This window comes from Pteronotus mesoamericanus, unplaced genomic scaffold (genome assembly GCF_021234165.1).
Source record: "Pteronotus mesoamericanus isolate MK-2021 breed Mesoamerican mustached bat unplaced genomic scaffold, CSHL_Meso_final scaffold_371, whole genome shotgun sequence".
NCBI lineage: Eukaryota > Metazoa > Chordata > Mammalia > Chiroptera > Mormoopidae > Pteronotus > Pteronotus mesoamericanus.
In genome coordinates this window covers 849,885-870,913 of record NW_026555314.1, presented here as the reverse complement: position 1 = coordinate 870,913, position 21,029 = coordinate 849,885, and the positions used below count along the sequence as shown (strand labels likewise).

The 21,029-nt window shown below is 55.1% G+C and overlaps 1 protein-coding gene across 6 annotated transcripts; it reads left to right on the top strand.

The window, feature by feature from the left end:
• Positions 1–79: 79 nt before the first annotated feature.
• On the top strand, positions 80–12,769 carry GUCD1 (guanylyl cyclase domain containing 1). 6 transcript variants are annotated; one of them, XM_054592837.1, is made up of 7 exons: positions 80–242; positions 794–957; positions 5,286–5,370; positions 6,218–6,383; positions 7,566–7,657; positions 9,481–9,722; positions 10,448–12,769. In XM_054592837.1, exons 2-7 carry the CDS (start codon positions 915–917, stop codon positions 10,540–10,542), a joined length of 723 nt encoding a protein of 240 aa, XP_054448812.1. In that variant the 5' UTR covers positions 80–242; positions 794–914; the 3' UTR covers positions 10,543–12,769. The 6 variants fall into 6 exon arrangements, with proteins under 6 accessions (XP_054448812.1, XP_054448811.1, XP_054448810.1 ...); XM_054592836.1 differs by having other exon boundaries at positions 9,481–9,731; positions 10,451–12,769; XM_054592835.1 differs by having other exon boundaries at positions 9,481–9,731.
• Positions 12,770–21,029: the final 8,260 nt, after the last annotated feature.

Genomic DNA, 21,029 nt, shown 5'->3' with positions numbered 1-21,029 from the left:
CCGATCGTTCCGGCCCTGGAAAAGAGGACTGATAACGGGGCCCAGGTGCTGCCGGAAATACCGACCCCCAGGCCGGCAAGTGGAGAGGGGAGATCGCGCTTGCAAGCACCCCACATCAGGGACGGGCTAGAGCAGAAGGCAGAGATCCGAGGCCTGGGCCCTCGGATCGCGGGTGGCAGGCGGCGAGGCCGAAAGCTAGAACCTTCCCTCACGATTTAACCTTCGGAACCCAGCACCGCCAGGTAAGGGGAGTCCTGAGCGAGGCGAGCTATTTCACCGTACGGATAGGGAGGTATAGAGTGAGGGAAGGGGGTCGTCCCTGAAGGGATTCGGAAAAGGGTTAAGTCTTCTGGAGTCTCGAGGTGCCTGAGACAGGAGAAGGGCTTGGACCTGAGACTGACAAGTAGGCGGGGCCGAGCAGAAGCTGAGCAGCGAAGGGAAAAGCCTCTGGGGAGCCAAGGCTCGCGGAACGCCAGGGCTTCAGGGCGGGATTCGGGGAGAGGGGCGGGGCTTCCAGAGAACGGAGGTGGAGAAGAAACCGCGAATCTGTGCGAAGATTGGGGAAGAGGTGGGGTCACCCGAAGCCTTGACTGCGAGTAACTGGAGAGGGCTTAGACCTGGAGCCTGGAGGAGTCCAGGGAAGGCGAAAGGAGGGGGCTCTTAGGAGGCCCCGGGAAGGGGCATGGCTTAAGAAAGGGGCGGGGTCCCGGGATCGGAGGCCTGGAAGGGCTGGGGCGGGGCTTGGGGCGGGGCTTGGGCGGTCCATTAGACACCTCCCCTTTTCCCCACCGAGGTGGCGGTGGAAGTGGCGGCGGAGGAACACGACACGTACCATCCCCGTTCCCGCCCCCGCTGAAGCCGAAGCTGCAGCCGGCGCCAGGCCGGGGCCATGGGCGCCCCGCGCCGCCCGGGTCATGAGGACGGAGGCGGAGGCAGCGGGGCCACCGCTCGAGCCCGGTTAGTGCCTCCCTCAGGGCCCAACCCTGACCCCGGGGAACGTGGGGGATCCCGCCCTAGCGCGGGGCACGGTCTGGCCGCGCGACCTTGGGCCGACCGCCGCCTCCGGAGGAGCTGTAGAGCTTCGAGCGAAACCTGGCCAGGTGAACACAGCCGCCTTGGCCTCCCAACTCCCAGCCTCGGTCTATTGGGTATTCCTGATACTCCCAGGGCTGGGACCGCAGTCAGCTCTAATAGAGGTCATGGTGGGAGGGTCCCGCGTTCTGAGGCAGGGACGCCACGTTTCTCAGCAGCGAGACGTCCTGCTGGCGCCGCCTTAGGAAATATTGACCCCTGAAGGAACTGAGGCCTAGAAGCACAGGGAACTGCTGAGAGCACAGAGCAATGGCAGGGCCCTTCCTTTGGCCTCTCGGACTGAGCGTTTCGTCTTGTACAGTTCTTCACCCTCTAGTTTCTTCTGCTCCAAGGTGGACTGAATTCCTTTGGTGCAGAAACCAAGACACATTCAGTGTCATGATTCTAAGAGGGGAAAGGGAGAAGTAATGACCTCTGCTCTACTTAAGGCACAGGGTCGATAAGAAAGTGCTAGTACTAGAAAACTCTGAAGTGAGGTGCCAACTAATGGGAGAGGTCAAGAGCATGTGGGACTCTGGCACTAAAGCATCAGTGTGACCTTAGTGTCACACCCTTGGTGTTTGCAGCAAGGAGTTGGGCCTGATGCTGTCCTGGGATTTGCATCCTACTCCCCCAACCCTGGGATCTTGGACCAAGCCCTTGCTTTTCCTGAACCTCAGTGGGGTAATGGCTCACCTTCCTAGGGAGCTTTCTCTGAGCAGGCAATGTGCTAAGTTGTGCACATGCAGTGCCTCATTAATCCGCCTAACAATGCGGTGATGTAGGTTACCATTGTTATTTTCACTTTTACAGATGAGCTGACTGAGCCTGAGAGACGTTAAGTATTCAGGGCCAGTGAGCTGCCTTCCTTCCTTGGTGACAGCTACCAACTGAAGCCAGCCAAGGCCTTCTAGGCAGGCCCTAGCTCTCAGGTGGGACAGTCCCTCTGCTCCAGGCATCAACATCTAGCAGCAGCTTTGGGCTTGGAAGGCCTCGCCTACCCTTATCATCCCCTGCACGAGTCTCTCTTGGTCCCTAGGGGCTGACCCCCTGGTGCCAAGACTGGGGATGTGTATCACTTTGGGGACTGCAAGGATCAGGGCAAGAAGAGAGGGGACAGCAGCGTTCAGAGCAGCTGTCCTGTGCCACATTTACAGCTGGGTATAGGGGAAAGCACGGACAGACTCAAAGTCCAGCCACAGATGGTACAGCTAGTTGATACCAGAGCCCAGCCCACAGAGTAAGGAGGGAGCCATGCACAGAGGGCTGTGGCCTGGAAGTCCGGCGGCGGGGGTGCTGGGCATTGCAGTGACAGGCAGGCCTGGGGCATCTGCAGGGATAAGGCCTTTGGAGAAAAATGCCTTTCATTCACCACGCATGTCTGAGTGCCTGCTCTGGGCTGAGGGTTAGAAGGAGGTAAGTGCCACCTTGTCCCCACCTGCCAGTGAGGAATTCTCCCTCTGTCCAGTGGGGAAGGCAGACCATCTCAAATACTGCATATTGAGGGGCTCAGAGAGGGAAGCGGGCCAGAGCATTTGGACATTTAGAGATGAGAGACAGCATTCCAGACTAAGGGACATACAAGAGCAAAGTCTGGGGAGTAAGCAGCCTGTGTAAAGAAAAACAAAAAGACAGTTTATGGCCACAGGGAGGGGTTCTTGACAAAGGAGGCGTGCACCATGAGGGGACAACACCTTGTACAGAGCTCTCCCTCCACTCAGCCCAATTGGGGGGGAATTATCTAGAATATGCATTCTCAGAGGGCAGGGCCTGGGTCTTAGTCACTGTACCGTACCCAGGGCCTAGCACACAATGGGTGCTTAATAAGTTCATTTCTTCCAACAAATCTTAATTATTGAGTTGCTACTAAGCATCAGACCTCAGGCACCGGGAGTAACAGTGAACAAGTTTAGCAAATTCTCTGCCCTCAGGAAGCTTACATTCTGTTGGGGAGACAGAGTAGCATTATTATTATTATTATTATTTTATGTTATTTTATTACTTTTGCTACATACTAGGAAGGGAAACAAACAGGATGCTCTGAAGTGCTTTCTTCCCCTAAACGCATAATCAGAGGAAGGGACTTCGAGATGGGACTTGAATGACAGTAAGGGGCAGTCTTGAGAACAGCAAGGGAAGGAGAGTTTCAGACAGAGAGGGCTGCATGTGCAAAGGCCCTGGGGTGGAATGAAGCTTGATGGGTTTCCAGGGTAACATGAACAGGGGGTGGGACTCAGGTTGGACAGGGCCCTATAGACCGTGGTAATGGTTGAGAACTCTAAGAGCAATGGGAAGCTATGGATGGGATCCCTCTGGCTTCTGTATACAGAGATGGAAGAGGATCTGGGGGAGGAATTTAGGGCAGAGGACAGGCAGGAGTCAGGCAGGACTAGGCCCTCAGGACTGAATCCGTGGCAGTAGAAAGAGGAGAATGTGCGAAGGCCTTCAATGAAGGGCCAAAGGTACCTGGAGTTGGGGAAAGGAGAAAACAAAGCCTCAGCCCATCCTGGGCTCAATGTCCCAGGTCCCACCAAGCTGGATGGAAGGCAGGGTTCACATCAACACTGAAAAGGGGCTGTACACACATTCCTGCCCTGAACGCTCACAGCACTTTGCAGGCTGGCATCTGTGATGGTCCATTTCATAGAAGAGGAAGCGGGCACAGAGAGGTCCCGTGCCTCGAGGTGACTCAGCCAGCAGGCGGCCTGTAGTTGCCCATGCCATCCTGCCTTCCATGCTGCTGCACGCCCTGGGAGAGGCAGAGTGCGGGGAGAGAGACCAGTGCCATGCAGCAAGGGAACAGCCACATGGCCCTGCCTCCTGGGAATGTACAGCAGCGCAGAAGAGCACACATACACTCCATGCAAGGGTGCCCTCTGGGAGGCAAAGCATGAATTCGGACGTGGTGGGACTCGAGATAAAGGATAGAACATGGCCAGCCCGGGCTCAGGGAAGGCCCCACCAGTGGTGGCATCTGTGCTGGGGAGGGTTTAGACCCAGAGTAGGAGCTTGAAACCCACTCCAGGCAAGGGACTGCCCAGATAAGGCCATCGGATCAGGAGGCCAGGACAGACTCCAGGGCTAACGAGTGACCCTCCCGAGTGGCGCCTGCCATGGGAGCCAGGGCCGGCATGGCAGCAGTTCCTGCGGCAGCTGTGCGCAGGCTGGTCTTGGGCTCGAGAGAGACCCCTGAGATGAGGAAACAACGTGGGCTGGGTTTTCATGTGAGGGACGGGTGTTGTGAATGAGCCATGAGTGGTGGTGACTGCTGAAGGGAGGTCCCTCCTGGCTCGTTAGACTCTGAACTTTGTCCAAGTGTACGGGACGCCAGAATGGGGGAGTTCTGCAGGCTGGTGCCAGCTTGCGCCCCCCTCAGGGCCGCAACGCGTGCCGGCCTCTCTTTGCCTTGTGCTTCCTGACTCCCTGCTGTCTCGGTCATGCCCCCACCATTCTCCTTGACCGCCCCCATTTTTCTCTTACGCTTGCTTGTTTTTGCTGTGTACCAGGACAGGGGCCACTCAGTAACCACTTTATCTGTAGTAAACATGCCCGGCACTCGCTAGGCCCTTGGGAAATATTTGTTGATTAAATGACCAAATCAGACCAAAGTCCCCCACTTTAGAGATGGCCAGGCTCAGTCCAACAAGAGGAAGTCAGTTTCTCAATTCACAGCCAGCCAGTGGCCGAGCCCGGGCAGGAACGCCTAGGTCAGGCCCTTTCTGCCCCACATCACTGCTTGGCAAGGACATATTGAGAGGTTGCCCAGGGTAGTGTTCCACACACAGATTTACAGATTCAAAGGAAGGCGTTAGCTCAGGAACCTAGGAGGCCAGGAGAGTCCAGGCAGAGAGAGCACGTGTGCAAAGTTGACGGGCACAAGGAACCATATGGCAGGTGAAGATTCTGCCTGGAGGGTGGCCTGGTGAGGACAAGTGGAGGCAAGGAGGCAGAGGGTGCTGGGGTGGCAGCCATAGAGGCATTGTCCCAAGAGATGTGGGGACCAACCCTCCTGAGGATTCTGTACAGGGCTGACCTGTTCTGACTGGTGTTTTGGGGAGACTGCTGCTGTTGTGAGGAGAATGGATTTGGAGGCAAGAAAGGCTATGGGCCGGCCCCTGAACAGCCCCTGCGGGGTGTGGACAGGAGCCAATGACAGCGGTTCCCATGGTGGGCACTGTGCCAAGCGCCCGTGGCCTCCCTGTGTTTCCACGCAGGGGACTTTGTGCAGCTGCCCGTGCCCATCATCCAGCAGCTCTACCACTGGGACTGCGGCCTGGCCTGCTCCAGGATGGTGCTGCGGTGAGTGGACGCGGGGCGAGGCCCTCGCCATCGACAGCACGGGCTCTCGATGGCTGCGGGGAGACATGGGGAGAGACCTGGGTGGGATTCATCATCCACGTGGCCGTCCTTGATTGGAGCATGTGGGAGACCCAGCTTCTACTGAGGCGCAAAAGCAAAAAGGGTAGGACCGGGCCTTCCTGGGGTCCCCTCTTGGAGTGCCTGGGACCCTGGGAATGGCCAGGAAGTTTTTGGTGCCCAGGCCTGTCCCACAGAGTGACCCCCATGGCTGGGACACAGGGCCTCCCACCTTCCCGACTCAGGCTCCTGGGAGACTGGGTCACTGGGGAGCCAACCACTGAGCTGAGACTGTGTGAACACCCCTGGAACTTTGACCCTCAGAGCCTGGAGGACCGTAGCCATCACCAAGGAGGTGTTTTCAGGTGGCTGCTGCTCGGAGCAGCTTCTCTCTTAACCATTGTACGTCCTGGAATGCCAGGCAAGATAGGGTTCAACAAAAGAACTCTCTGCCTAAAACATAGAAAACTACTGATGTGGTCCGAGCACCTCATCTTAGAGATGAAGCTAGTGAGGCCGGAGAGGGCAGTGACTTGCCCAAAGTCACACAGCCCGCAAGAGATGTGAGAAGCAGAATCTAGGCCCTCAACTCCGGGGACAGCACGGCGCCCAGATAGCTCCAGATTGTGCCCAGATAGCATGGGGGCAGCACGTAAGGTTTCATGACAAAGGACAGAACCTTCTGTGGAATGGGAGCTCTGCCAATGGCTAATGGATCCGCAGGTGGAACGTGATCCAAACCAGCTTCCCTTCAAGGGCAAACCAACCTCAGTGGCCTGTCTGCGCACAGGTACCTGGGCCAGCTGGACGACGGGGAGTTTGAAAGTGCCCTGCAGGAGCTGCGGCTGACCAGGAGCATCTGGACCATTGACCTGGCCTACCTGATGCGCCACTTTGGTGTGAGGCACCGCTTCTGTACCCAGACCCTGGGTGTTGATAAGGGCTACAAAAACCAGGTGAGCGGCCAGCCACCAGACCGTCACCAGGTTTGGTAGCTGGAAGAGAGTGCGGTCAAGGCCTGGCCACTTGAGTGGGCACCCAGGTGGGCAGAGACCAGGGAACAGCGGCAGACATGCTGCGGGCAGGTCTCGGAGCCAGTCAGTCCAGGCGATCTTGCCGTCCCCCCTACCCAAGGGATCCGAGCAGCAAGCCGAGTTCCTCCCAGCATCCTCGCCCCAGAGCCCCCCGCCACTTGCCTTCCACAGCGCTTGCAGAGGAGCATCTCGGGCCGCCTTCCCGTGTCCTTCCCTGCTGTCCGTCTGCACAAGGCAGGGCCCGGGGCCTCAGAGCGCAGCGCTCTGATCTCATCCAGCCATCATTCGCCCGTTTTCTTCCTTCTTGTGGGAATAGCCAGCTCCAAGCTGGGTAATTGGTATTCTGGAATAAAACCCCAAATGTCATCTTTTTCTTTTCCTTTTGAGAAAGAATGCCGACATAGGCCGGTTGACACACCAGTGCGCTGCCCTCCTGGCACAGCTAGAGCCAGCGTGGCCCGCCCCTGAGGCAGATCTCAGCCCAAGCCCTAAAACTTGGCAGAGCGGGGACTCTGCTGGCTATTTCATCAAGAGGCGTGTTGCATGGCGGCCAGGGCCGTCAACGTCACTCTCCCCTGAACCTTCCAGGCCAGGGAAGAAGGCCCTCGCGTCTGGTTTGGTCACTGTGGCTGCAAGGCAGAGGAAGGGGCCCAAGAACATGGTCACTTCTGACACTGCCATGGGGGCTGTGGTCCCCTTAAAATCCCTGTCGCAAACAAAGTCTCCATGCACCTCCCTTAGCTAAGCCGAGTGGTGGCTGAGCGTTCGCTTTTGCTCATTTACTCAGAGTCCTGCTCATGCCCACAGGGAGCACAAGCCCGACACTGGCTGACCTTCCTCAGGGAGCTGATCTAAGCCTGGCTGCCCACCCCTCTGCTGAGCACCCTCTTCGTGCCTCTGTGGGGTCCCGTGCACTCTGGCAGGCCACCCTCCCTGTTGGCTCAGGACAGAAAGCTCTCTGCCCACGTGCCTCATGTGCCATCTCCCCCAGCAGGCCAGGCTCCTCCACGGTCCTGCCATCTGACTCTTTAATGTGTTCTTTGTCCAAGTGGGGTGAGGGCGGCCAGGGTGGGCGGCCCTTCCAGCCTGCCCTGTTCTCTTCAGTCCTTCTACAGGAAGCACTTTGACACGGAGGAGACTCGGGTGAACCAGCTGTTTGCACAAGCCAAGGCCTGCAAGGTGCTGGTGGAGAAATGGTGAGCCCCCCACCTCCATTCCCTGTGTACTTGCTCACCCGTAGACTTGCAGTGGGGGAGGTATCAGGATGGTGTATGCGAAAGACCAGGGCCTTGGGAGGCAGGCAGAGCTGGGGCTTCCTGCCCGGGCGGCTGTGGGCACTGACATCCCCCTGAGCCTTGGGTTTTCATCCATGAAAAGGGGACCCATAGGGCTTTATGATCTACTGAATAAGAACCTCTGGGCTGGGGTGAATCCCGAGCAGGGGCTGGAGGTACAGGCGAGCCAGACAGACTCCAGCCAGTTCTGGGTGGCAGGGGTCAGAACACAGTAACCCAAATGAAGGGGTCACGGCCTGAGGAACATGATGGCACGGTCACGGAGGTGATGGGGACTGCCCAGTGGGTAGGCCGTCTAGGGAGGCCCGGCTCCCAGACCTGCCCACGACCTCTGTGACCTCACATGGGTCTTCCCTTCTCACCTCTCCATAGGGGCAGGATTTAGGCAGACCCTGGGAGTAACTTGCCTAGATGTGGGTGACTTTCTTCCTCGGGCTTGCGGTGGGCACTGTGCTCAGGCCTGGTGGCTCAGGTCACAGCCGGGCTCTCCTAGACCACTCTTCTCAGGTCTCCCTGTTCTTTCCAGATTTCTGTTTTCATTATTAACATGATGTAGCCGCACTATAGGTGATTTGGAAAATGGGAAAAGTCTCCATGCATCCTTAGGCCACATGAGCCTATGTTGGCAGAAAAGGCAGGAAACTTGTTTAGCAGCACTTGACAGGTGCTGTCTCGTTGAGTGGGAAGTTGGTGCTGTCCGCATTCAGGTGGGGAAACTGAGGATGGGAAAAGTGGTGTGAGCCGCCCACAGCCCCCTCCCCCCAGCAACTTGGCCGTGCTGTGGGCTGACCTGGCACTGCCACGCTGTTCCGTCACGCAGCCTGCTGCCTTTCCTTCTAGCCCAGCCCCTGCTTTTTTCTCATAGCCAAAATCCCACTCTTCTACACGCCATTGGGAATTCAGCCAGGTGTTTTGTTTCAAAGACCAAATGGCAAAAATGACATGCTCTCCAGGCTGAGACAACAAACCAAACTGCCACTTGACTTGGCCATGGGCTGGGGTTGGGCCAGGCTCCACTCCTGGGGAGAGCACTAAGGAAGGAGGGCCAGTAAAGGCCAGGGAGCCCCCGGCCTCTTCTCCCCTTCTGGGTTCCTGTTTGGACTTGCTGCCTTGTGGGGGGCACCACATGAGGCAGCTGGCGCTGCTGGCCTGGGGGTTCCCCCGGTAGAGCTGCTGACCAGCCCCTCCTGGACAGCCCCTCCTGCCACCAAAGGAACCTTAGGAAAAAAGAAAAAAAGAAAAATAGCCATGCAGAGAAGCATTGGTTTTGACACTGGCAAAGCCATGCTTGGCTCAAATTTGGGGAATTGGACTGACAGTTTCTAACGTAAACTACAGATGATTTAGGGTAAAAGACCAATGGAGGCACTTGACTAAAATAACTCACCAGTCTAGGAGGCGAGGTCCCACATGCTGCTCCACTAGCCCTTGGCGGGGGTTCGTCTGGACCTGACCTTCTGCCACCCTGTGAAGGGCCTGATGGGGCCAGCCTGTTCTTGAGCTCACGCAGAGCCCCCCTCCGCTGGTCTGTGCTGGGCCTCGGACTGAGCCTGGGCCGCAGTAACGAGGCAGGACATTCCCACTTGCAAGGAACTCAGGGCAGAGGGAAGACCAGCCTTGTCCCCAGGCTGTGTGACACAGGGCAGGACGGGTCCAAGCAGGGGTCCGCCTGAGAGATGGGGAGCGGGCCCAGGGGCACTGGCTGACGCTCCTCCCGCCCACAGCACGGTGAGCGTGCAGGACATCCAGGCACACCTGGCACAGGGCCACGTGGCCATTGTGTTGGTGAACTCGGGGGTGCTGCACTGCGACCTCTGCTCTAGCCCCGCCAAGTACTGCTGCTTTGCCCCCCGTGGCCACCGCTGCTTCTGCCGCACCCCCGACTACCAGGGCCACTTCATCGTGCTACGTGGCTACAACCGGGCCACCGGCTCCATCTTCTACAACAACCCAGCGTACGCCGACCGTGAGTGTGGTGGGTGCGGACAGTGGGCAGGGCAGCTGCACTCACAGTTCTGTACGCCCAGACCCCCACTCCTTCCCACTCACCCTGGTGGGGCCCAGCCCGCCCTCGGTGCCTTCTCCCCAAGTCCCCTGCTCCCCCTAGACCCCTGTCATCTGTGCCACCCCCCTGGCCATGCAGCAAACCAGCCACAATCCTCCGGCTGTGCTGGCTTCCTCCACACCCGTCATTCCCAGGCCTGGCCATTGCTCCCTCCCACACTGCCAGCTGCACACCCCCGTCCGGGACCCCGCTGCACCGTCTCATGCTGTAGACACTGCAGTTTCCTCCCCGCTCCCCTACCTCGGCCCCCATAGGACGGGCAGCACGCTCATCAGGAAGTCTGCCTGGCCCCAGCTCCCCCTGTAGACCCGCACGGCTCCCCACTGCCCTGGGGACAGGGAAGCACTGTCCTGACTCTCACAGACTTACCCCATGTGGCCTCCCCTCTATGTCCCAGGCATGTTCCTTCCCCTCTACGGGCCTGACTTTCTTCATCTGCTAAACTGGGGAGGGGGCAGGAACAAGCTCATAAAGGCCAGTGCAGGCACGGAGGGCTTCCCGGGGTGGGAGACGTGTGTGGCAAGGGGTGGCGAGGTAGGTGGGACATGTCAGACCTCCCCCAGCTTCCCTGGGCGCCAGTGAGGCAGGTGTTCTTCCCCCGCCCACTGACCCTGCTCTGCCCTCAGCAGGGATGTGCAGCACCAGCATCAGTAACTTCGAGGAGGCCCGGACCAGCTACGGCACAGACGAGGACATCCTCTTTGTCTACTTGGATAGCTGACAGCGGGAGCCTGGTGTGCCCCTGCCCCAGCCTGGCCTGCTCAGGAGGCCCTGCCCCAGGCCCAGGGCAGCTGGGGCTCGGATGGGAGCTCCGGCCTCGGCCCGTGTGGCAGAACCCCAGGGAACTCTGGCAGGCCGCAGCGCACCCGGCTCACCTGCCAGTAGTGAGTGGCGTTGTGCCACTTGCCCACACACTGCAGGTTGCTGGAAACATCCCCAGAGCTGCTGAGCAGGGCTAACCCCGGGGCGCTCAGCCTGACTCCAGCTGTGTCCAGGGGGCCGTCCAGCCCCAGAGTTCCCTTACTGCCTGAGCCCGTCTCCCCACCAATCTGGGGACCGAGCCTGACGAGAGATGTTACTTGTCAGGACGGCGCCTGTGTGTTTGGAGACTGTAGCAGACCCTGGCCTCGCTGCGGGCTCCTCCCCGTCTCCCTAGGAGTGCTGCAGGCCCCCAAGTTCTTGCAGCAGGTCACAAGGCCCTGGCCCTCGAGGAGGGCTGGACCGGAGGCAGAAAGGACTCCGAGGCCCCCAGCCCTCCAGGTACTCCGGCTCCGTAGAGCGTGTGTGGGCAGGAGCCTGGTTCCCGGCGGCCCACAGAGCTGCTTGTGCTCGAGAAAGCCTGACCCAGAGGGCCAGGGACGGCTGCTGGGCCCCGAAGGTCCTGCAACCAGGAGGCTCCTGATTCTGGCCTGAGTCCCAACAGAGGGGCCCATCTGAGTACAGGGAGCTCTCAGTCTTGCAGGGCTGGGTGCTGGGGTGCCAGGGCCTGTGCTCCTCAAGCAACAGTGGGGCGGCCTGTGGCTTCCCGCCCACCCTGGTGTTCTGCTGGGACCGGTGCACAGAAAGGTGGGTCTCTTCTGTCCTGATAGAGAAGGGTGGTGCCCGTCCAGGGCCACACAGCATGACATGGAGCATGGACCGGAACTGTTGCCTTCTTTCTTTCTCTCTTTTTTTTTGTGGGGGTGGGTTTTTGAGATTTAAGTTTTCACTTGGGAGGTGAGAATCACCCTCAAGATAATAGTGAGACAGCAGGTACTTTGGAACCACTGACACCTCTTTTCACGGGGCAAATAAAAGCCAGTTCAAGTTGTCGCAAAGAGAAGAGGATTCCCAGCTGGCGGACTGAGGGCCGGGGCCCCTCACCTTACAGACAGAATCCAGCCCAGTTGGGGGGAGTTGGCCCAGGCGACTGACTGGTGGAGCTGGGCCTTGAACCCAGGTCTGCACCTGAAAAATAAGAAGTGGGTCATTCCCAAAGGGAATGGGGACACACACCCACCTCTCAGGGGCTGCCTCTGGCAAAGGAGCAGAGGTGTCCCAACAGCCCCTCTACTCCTGCACCCCTCGTCTTGGTCTTCCAGTGCCCAAGACATCACGTGGTGGCAGCTGCTGCCCCTTCCCTGGCTGCAAACTATGCTCAGTATGTGCCCCCACCTGCCAGCTGTCCCCCTCCCCTTCATGGCAGCTCTGAGGGGCAGAGGCGGGCTCTGCCTGCGAAGGCCATCAGACCGCCCAGCTGTATTGCTCAACACCAGATGCAGCCTTGACCAAGAGGGAGGCGCTGTAGCTGGGCAGCCACCCTGGGTGTGAGGCTAGCGTTGCCTTCGCACCAATCTCCCATCTCTGTTGCCTTAATGCTGTGTGGCCCAGGATCCCGGGAGTTCTGGCGCCATGCCCAGGAATATCACATGTGATACATGTGGGGTTTGGGCAAACTCAGGAGGGGTCTGGGTAAAGTGGTGGTGAGGATAGATAAGGAAAGCAGGAAGAGAAGCCTTCAGGATGGCTGAAGGCGAGGCATGGTGCGTGCGCTGCTGTGGGGAGCAGACTCCATGGAGAGTGGTCACAGCACCTCAGTCTATCATGCACTGTTTAAAAACCCTCCGTCGCTGGGCTTGGAGGATGGCTTCTCAGGGCGAGCCACGAATTAGGGGTCAACTGGAAGACTGACAAGAAAGCTGCCTGCCCCTGAGAGGCTGCCACCTTCATTGGAGAGGGTCGTGGAGGCAGGATGCAAACCACGCTATATTGTGTAATGAAAAAATCATGAAAATGGGGCAGGAAAAAAGTCCCTTTAGGAACTTCTGCCTACAGAACACGGCACCCATGACCCCTGTCTACAAGCTGAGGGTCCAGCACAGCCCCAAAGCCACAGCAGACAGTTGGCTTTGTTCACTCCAGCCACATGGGGACAAAAAGGATCTTTTGCATTGCAGAGATTTTATACATATATTTTGTTTGTAATGAGCCATTCTCAATAAACGTTATTCTTACTGCAAAGTAATGGCAGCCTCTGGCCCAGCTTCATGAATTCTCACCTCAGAACGATCACGTGGGAGCCCAAGTCCTTAGCTTGCCGTGCCAGTTTTAGCTGGGGCTGGAATCCAGTTTTCTGCTTTTGGGGGCCTGCATTCCCCCCTGACACTTGTGCAAGGCCTAAGTGGGCAACGCCGGAGGTGGGTAGGCCCCAGAGCTCAGATGGACTGAGATTCGTGAAGAGGCAGGGCGTGGAGGGTGTAAGCCCTTGGGGAGGAGGAGGGCAGGGATGGGGAATGTCAAGTGAGGAAGTGGGGGGTGCGCCACAGGAGGGAATAGAGGGGACTCCAGCCCTCCCTGCACCTTCTGCTTCAACCAGAAGCTCATCTGCTCCTTACTGGGTCCTTCTAGTATTTCATTTGATAAGAATTCTCCTGAAACAGGAAGTGTTTGGAAATCCTGCATCTTCCGGCATCTTCAGACCTGCCTCCGCCTCCCCCCCCCCAAGCTCCTACAGGGAGCTGACGGAGCCAGAGCCGGCCCTTTGGGTAGAGTCTCCGGCCTCTGACTGACAGCTGCTCTGCCCCGCCCCAGGCCCACATGGTGGAGGTACATTAGCAGGAGTTCTGACCGAGGTCTTGGACTCCATTCCAAGCTGGAGAGCGGCCCTGCAGACATCAGAGAGCTGACTGGCTGCTGGGGCCCCAGCCAGAGCGCGCCAGGCAGCACAGCAAGTGTCCTGCACATGTAGGCAGCAGTGGGGGAACACGAGGGAGCCTGCCTGTCTGCACTTCAGCATCAGCCTTCTGCCCGCCCCAGGGGAGGGCCCGTTCCTAATGCTGCATCGTGGGCTGGGACAGGAATATGAGTGATTGGTTTGGGGTCTCTGAGAGGCCATTGAATGCGACTTTGGGAGAAAAATGACAGAACGAGGGAGTTGGGGGATGAAAGTAGGTGAGCTGGTGAAACTTGGGTGGAGTTGGAGGGTGGGGACAGTGCAGGGGACAGTGCAGGGGACAGGCTGAGGACTCCTGGGAGGGGGTTCTTGGGAGCCTAGGGGCCAGGCTGAAGCAGACATCTGTGTGCAGCTGAGCTGCTGCCTTTTGCCCAGGGTCTTGGGTAACCACTGGTCTCGTCCAAGGGCAAGACTTCAACTGAGGTCCTTACTCAATGTGCTCTAGACAGAGCTAGAAGCTTGGAGCCATGACAGCCGGTCTTTGCTGCGTCTCCAACCCCCAGCCCAAGCTGGGTCAGAAGCAACCCTGGGGACTCTGTTAGGGGTGAGCCAATGCCAGAAGAGGCAGGAAGTGAACTCTGAGTCCTGGAGCCAGAGAGGGAGGAGCCTGCCACCAGGTAGAAAGCCTGGCATGTGTCCCCAGTTTCATCATATACATGTTTGCCTCAACCATGTTTGCCACAGGAATTTTCACTGCAAACATTTTCACCGCAGAACTAACTGGCCCTAAGGCAATTTTGCTGTAAAATAAATTAACTGGTTGACAGTTTGGTTTACATTTGGCAGGCTTAGTATATTTTGTGAGTTTTGTTTCATTTCTCCATTGACTAAGTTCTCACAGCACTCCTATTTTTAGCTTATATGTCTGTTAGTCCTCATAGTGGTCTATGCAGTGATGTGTAGATGTCGTGGCCTTAAAATAGTGGATGATAACAACCACATATAAAGCCAATAGAAAACGATCATATATGAAACGTGTTCACAAATCCTTTGGTGACCACAGTCTCTCACCCATCAAAGCCAAAAAATACTACCGAGCTATGATAAATATAAAAGGGCTGCAGCTAATTCACAGCGGTCTTCAAGAACATTAAGTACTGATTCTTCAGCTAGAAACTGATACCTCACTTAATAAAGAAAGAAATGTTAGCAGAAAAGTACAATGCTGAATGAGGAGACAAATCAACAAACAAAAAAGAAAACATCACACTATGAACAAAAGGCTTCAAAGTCTTCCTGTGAGAATGTTTTTAAAAATTTTGTTACTAATTTTTTCACATTCTATCATGTGCCTTCTAATGTTCCTTTCATTTTTCATCATTTAATTATTTATGGTAAAATTACCTTATGGCCAATTAGTTGTGTGGCAAAAATGCTTTCAGCAAAGATGCTTGCAGCAGAACCACCTAGAACCCGCAGAAGAGCACAGGTCCTACTCTCCTTGCTAACTTGCTTCCACTGCCTCAGCCACAGTATCCAGGAACACACACCAGGGACTTGCCCTCACCCTCCAGCTTCAGAACAGAACGAGAAAACCAGGAAGATACAGAAACATCATCCTGTTTAGCTGTTGATCCCGGGGGCTGAGCGATGGGACTAGCATGGACTTGAATGTTCGTGGAAAAACCTCAGTGCTAAGAAACGGAGACTGAGACTCCCACAGCCCAGCACAGCGGCCTCTCCTGGGATTTCTCCATCATCTCCCCACCCTCACCCCCTGCCTCCTTCCTCTTTGCCTCTCCCTGGCTGCGTGCCTGGACATGCATCCTCAGAACAGGCATACCTTGAAGATACTGTGGAGTCAGTTCCAGACCGCTGCAATAAAGCGAGTGCCTCTATAAAGCAAGTCAGAATCTTTTTGCTGGTGGAGCGTCTTGCCTTAAAACACAAACATATCTGTGAAGCACAATAAACAAAGTGCAATACATCGAGGTACACCCGTACTGTCTCCAGAGGATCTCTTCTAGTCCTCCCAAGCTGTGTGGAGCCCTTTGATTTATGACGGCTGATGTCCACACCTCATTTCACCCTCACAACAAATAGACCCATGAGGCAGCCAAGCTGGCCTCCCACCTGTCAAAGCCCTTTCCTTCCTCAGGCTCTTTGCACCTGCTGTCTCCTCCCCTATCCCCTCCTTCAGGGCTCTGCTCAATGGCATCACTTTTCAAGGAGCACCTCCAGCCTTCCCCCACCCATCACATTATCCTGTCCTTCTCCGCCGCTGTCGTCCCAATACCTGACATCTAGTAGGCGCTTGATAAAGTATGTGAACGAATGGTTGGCCCCTCTTTTAGTGGCAGGGGGACTGATAAACCTGGACCAAATTCAGGGACTTGGGGCCATGGGGTCAGATTCACAATGCTTAATTTCTCCATCAGTCAAGGAGAATCTGCCCCTTCCCCTTGATCCACCCACGAACTCCCCGAAAAGGAGTCCTGGCACCTTCTTGGAATCGTTGGGCATCGGAGTTAGCATTGCCTCCCTTGGGCATCCTACTTGGTCCTATTATATCAGCTAACCCACAACCCAGTACCCTTTGAGCAGGCCCAAACCAACAGACTACGTTGGAAGCTGCCCAGCAAGCAGTGACCCACTCTTCTGGGTCCTACAATCTAACGACCCCTTTAGGTCACATAAGTCTCTGTGACTGATGAGTGTGCTAATTGGAGCCTCTGGAAAAGGGAAGCAGATTGTACCCAGGAGTGTCCTTGGCATTTTGGACATACTACTCAGACACGGACAGCAGGTGTACCCTTTTGAAAAGCTTAATAATGGGCTCTTGTTGAAACTGAACACCTAACCCACGAAAGTTTTGCTTGTGCACTGAGAATGGTACATTTAGAAACAGTGGCCTGACCCAAGTGACACCTCAGCTTTACACGAAAAAATGGCAGCTAATCCTTTGGGGGAAACTTATATTTCAACCCACCAAAGCAAAGCTGCTGGCTCATCAGGGACCTCAAGTTCCCGAAGTAACCTGGGCCTGGTTCACCCATGGGTCAACTAAGAGGAAAGCTGATGATGTCCCCTGGGCTGCTGGGCTGTTCATCCTCAGCAGCACTACCCAGAACCGAAAATGGATGTGAGTCTCTCCGGTCAGCAGGCAGAACTCAAGGCGCATCCTAGAGCCCTGGGCCAATCCATACTCTACTTGGTAAACTCCACTTAGCATGTTTTTACTGACCTTTGGGCTGTTGCCAATGGCCTAGTTGTTCTGTATGCCACTTAGAAAACCTCAAATCAGCAGATTAAAGATACCCCTCTTTGGGGCTTTGGGCTGTGGAAGTAAATTCTGGCTGGTTCACTCATGCTAGATGCTCATGGTAGAAGCCTGTCCTCCAATGAGACCGACTAGAATAAGGCTGTTGATTGCATCACCTGCCCCACCTGGCTCATTGTGCTGCGCACGGAGACACATCCACATTGTGGACCGAGCACAAAGGACAAACTGTTCCTGATGCGGAGGCTGCTACTGCATGCCAGGCTTGTGATTTCCTGCCAAAGGCTCGCCTCTGGCACAAGAGGAGGTCACCTCACGTGCACAGGGTACGCCCCGGCCTGCTCAAGGCAGATTAACCTCACCCTATCTCTGTCACCCACTTGGGGCTGTTGGTGGCACTTCACCACTGTTGACTCTTTTTCATCACTGTGCCTCAACCGAAACGAACCTGTGTGTTGTCTGGTTTCCTGGGCCATTTTCAGTTGAGGGAGCACCTTTGCTCGCAAAAGCTCCTCAACTATGGGCGGGCAGGCAAGGTTTTCAGTGGACCCTCTACCTTCCCTGCCATCCACAGGCATCTGAAATCATTCAGCACTGGGATGGCTTCTCAAAAATCAACTCAAAAAGTTTTCTGACTCTACCTCCCGCATTCCCCCTCCTGGTCCACACACTTTTGTAGAGCAGTTTGGTTGCTGACTGCAGCTGTCCCTGAGAAGGCCATTCCCTGGGTACATCTGGATGAAAGTAGTAAGAGGGTTACGAGGACCTATTCTGAAATTTGAGGATTCAGACCTGACCATTCCTGGGCATGTTGCTTCTTTCTCTTCCCTAAGAGCAACGCCAGGCCAGCCAGGTGAGCATATCCACCTTTTGGTGAGGACAGCTCAGCCACAAGGGGGCCTGGAAATTCAAACTTGATTCTGGTCCAGTCACTTGAAGTCTCCTGTTGGACTGACAAGGCCTTAGATCACAAAGACAATGACCACTTGAGTGTGTACATTGCTCGCTGAGACCCCTTAGGGCAGCTCAGGTGGGACAAAGGGGAGAACATAGTGGCTCCCTGTGCATTTTATAAAAAGGCCCTTGTTCCCCTTGCAACTGACCCTTCCAAACAACAGGTTTGGGTTTCAGAAAGGGATAACTGGAAAAATAAGAAAGGTGATGTTTTAGCTACTGGAACTTAGCCACGTTGATTTGTTGGGGAGGGAGCAGCAACTTTGGCACCTAGAAAGGAAACACCTTTCATGCCAGGAGGCAGGGAGAGAGGGGCGTTCGTCGTGAATGATCCCGTTTCATCATTGTGTCTGGAGCCTTCCTCGTGAATACAGATGGCCTGGCGCAGCTCTCCCAAACTCCTGCAAGCCCCTTAAATGTAACTGATTTCAGGGTTTGCCTTCTTCCTGACCAGATGGCCTTGACCACGATGTGATCACTGTTCCTATTAACCTTACCAGAAGACTACCGGAAATGCAGGGGGTATCCCTGGCTCCTATATCTTCTAGGGAAAACACCTGAACTCCACCAGATGTCTTCCCAACCCCATTCTTACAGTCACTCGTCTATGGTGAAGACGAACGCTAGCCAGATGGTGACATAGGCACGCAGGACAGACTGGGCCGACTGCCCTTGGGCAGTCCTTCCAGATACAAGGATAAAGTCAAGTATTCAACAGGACTGGGAACCCAAAAGCCTACAAGCTGCCCAGGAGGCCACACTGAAGGTGCTGTCAATCTGTGCCCAACCGATGTAGGTCCCACTTGGGGGATCCTAACACTTGTAAACACTCTCCTTCTAGAGGTACATTTGCCCTGATGATTATACCCGTGTGAGAGCCAGGAACTAACTTGCCAACCTCCCCAAAACAGTATCTTGCAACCACATGATGGTCATAAGAGACATTCACATGTTTAAGCAAATGCCAGCTGTAGGTTAGGTAGCCCACAGACATCTGTGGAGAGCTCACTGAAACAAGGCTAACCTTACGCAGGGGAGCTTCCTGGACTCCTGGCGTGTTATCCATGTGCACTCTGTGGGCAGTTATCCCTGAGACGGTAACCGTCTGATGAGAGGAAGGGAGGCACCATCTGCCCCTGACTTCGCCTGGAGTGACCGATGGTACCTTTGGCGCTGGAGGCATGTGGTCAGCGTCAGCTCCTGGCCCCAGCTTGGTATAGATGATAAGATTTGCCTAGACTTCCTCCCTGGGGGCCAAAGTAGAGGCTGGACATTGTCTAATATAGGCATTTGTTCCCGGATTAACGACCTAGGCCAAGCGGAAAAGTCAGCGTTTGAGAAAGACAGATCTTGATGGTTTATGAGATTTCTCCAGCCCATTGGGTCGAAGACCCTTAGGCGCAGGATTGAGGTTATCGCTGCAGGTTGGTCTCGTTCTGCACTTTGAAGTGCTGTGGATGAAACTGATTAAATGCTGTGAGACAAACTGAACTGACCTGGTGCAGCCTCTGTTGGTCAGATCAATCAGAGTGGCCGGTGAAGTGGTATACCTGTGGGAAAGCTGCCAGAGGAGTCACTTGGCTTCCTTTGCTGTTGGGAATCACGGCATGAAAATGCTGGTACTTTGGTCGCACTATTGCTGTAATAAACTTTCCTTGTCTCTGACCCAGGATCACCGTGTCTCTGTCAGCATCCATGGAACTGAGGTTGGCTAACTTGTCAGCTTGCAAATAGGGTGGGATCTCAGACTCTCCCCAGTTCTTAACAAGATGTTCGTGCTTTTTAACACGGGGAATTCCATTTCTTGAAAGCTACCCTAAAGGAAACAACACCAATAAGATAATTTAGCCATTAAAATGTTTATACCAGCATCATTTGTAATAGCAAGGACTGGATGAATGAATAAATGGATAACTTAATACCCAATGCAGGGAAAGAATTAAATAAATAAGAGCCCGTCTACACGTCAAACATTGTGCAGCTGATAAAAAGAGCTTAAAAACATTGTTTTTTAATGATGAAAGACAATGCTCATGTTATATTATGAAACTGAGGGAAAAGCCACAAAATTATGTAGACACTATAATCCCAATTGTTTTAAAACAGGCATATGAAAGACAGAAAAGAAAGATGCCAAATGTTAGCTGTGGTTTACCTCTGGGTTGGAGGAGTAGAGGTGATTTTTTGCCCTCTCCATATTTTTCCTTATTTTCTATAAAACGCTTGCTCACTACAACCAGGGGAAAGAAGCTGATGTCTCTTTTGACCACCGCAGTCCCCAGCATATCCTCTGCCCAGTCCCAGCTGAGCAGGGCACCTTGTTTTGCTCAGCAGACTTTCCCTGAGGGCCTGACATGCACCCAGAGCAGGGTGGTGGGGAGAAACAGGGGGAAGCCGAGCAGAGGCCCAGCTCTCAGCCTGTACCTCACAGACGCCTGCATTCCAGGGCCCTTGACCCATCTCCCTGACCCTGGCTTTCCTGGCGGGCAGGCTCCAGCCCTACCCAGAGTGGCTCAGGGTGAAAAGCTGGAGAGCAGGTTGCTGTAAGGATGGGGGAGGGGTAGGGGAAGGGTGGGGCGGAGCTCCCTGGGCTGCCACTCTCAGAGGGAGTGGGGCACCGGGGAGACACTAACTTCCCCAATTTGTCAGAGGGAGCAAAGCCAGTTCTTCAAAGTCCTGACCCTCCTCCTCAGGGGCCTGCCTGCAGGGCTGACTCTCATTCTGGTGAGAAGAGGCCCAGCCAGTGCCTTTGCCCTCACACCTTTTAAAACAATTTGGTCAAATATGCATAACATGAAATGGACCATTTTAACCGTTTTTAAATGTGTAGTTCAGTGGCATTAAGTACATTCATATTGTTGTGTAACTGTCACTGGCATCCATCTCCAGAACTTTGTCAGCTTCCCAAACTGGAACTCTGTCCCCGTTAAATACCAGCTCCCTGTTCCCCGGCCCCTGGTAACCACTGTTCTAGTTTCTGTCTTTATGAATTTGACTGCTCTAGGTACCTCATATCAATGTAGCTATACAGTACTTGTCTTTTTGTGACTGGTTTATTTCACTCAGCATAATGGCCTCAAGGTTGAAGATATATTCAAGGCTACGTGCTGTAGCGTGTGTCAGAATTCCCTTCTTTTTAAAGCCTGAATGATACTGTATTATTGTACGTAGAGACCACTTTTTGTTTATGCGTTTATCTGTGGTCCCCTTGCTTTCAATTCTGTTGGGTACATACCTAGAAGTAGAGTTGCTGCATCACGTGGTGATGCTCTGGTTAATTTTCAGAGGAACCACCAGGCTGGTTCCAGAGTAGCAGCACCAT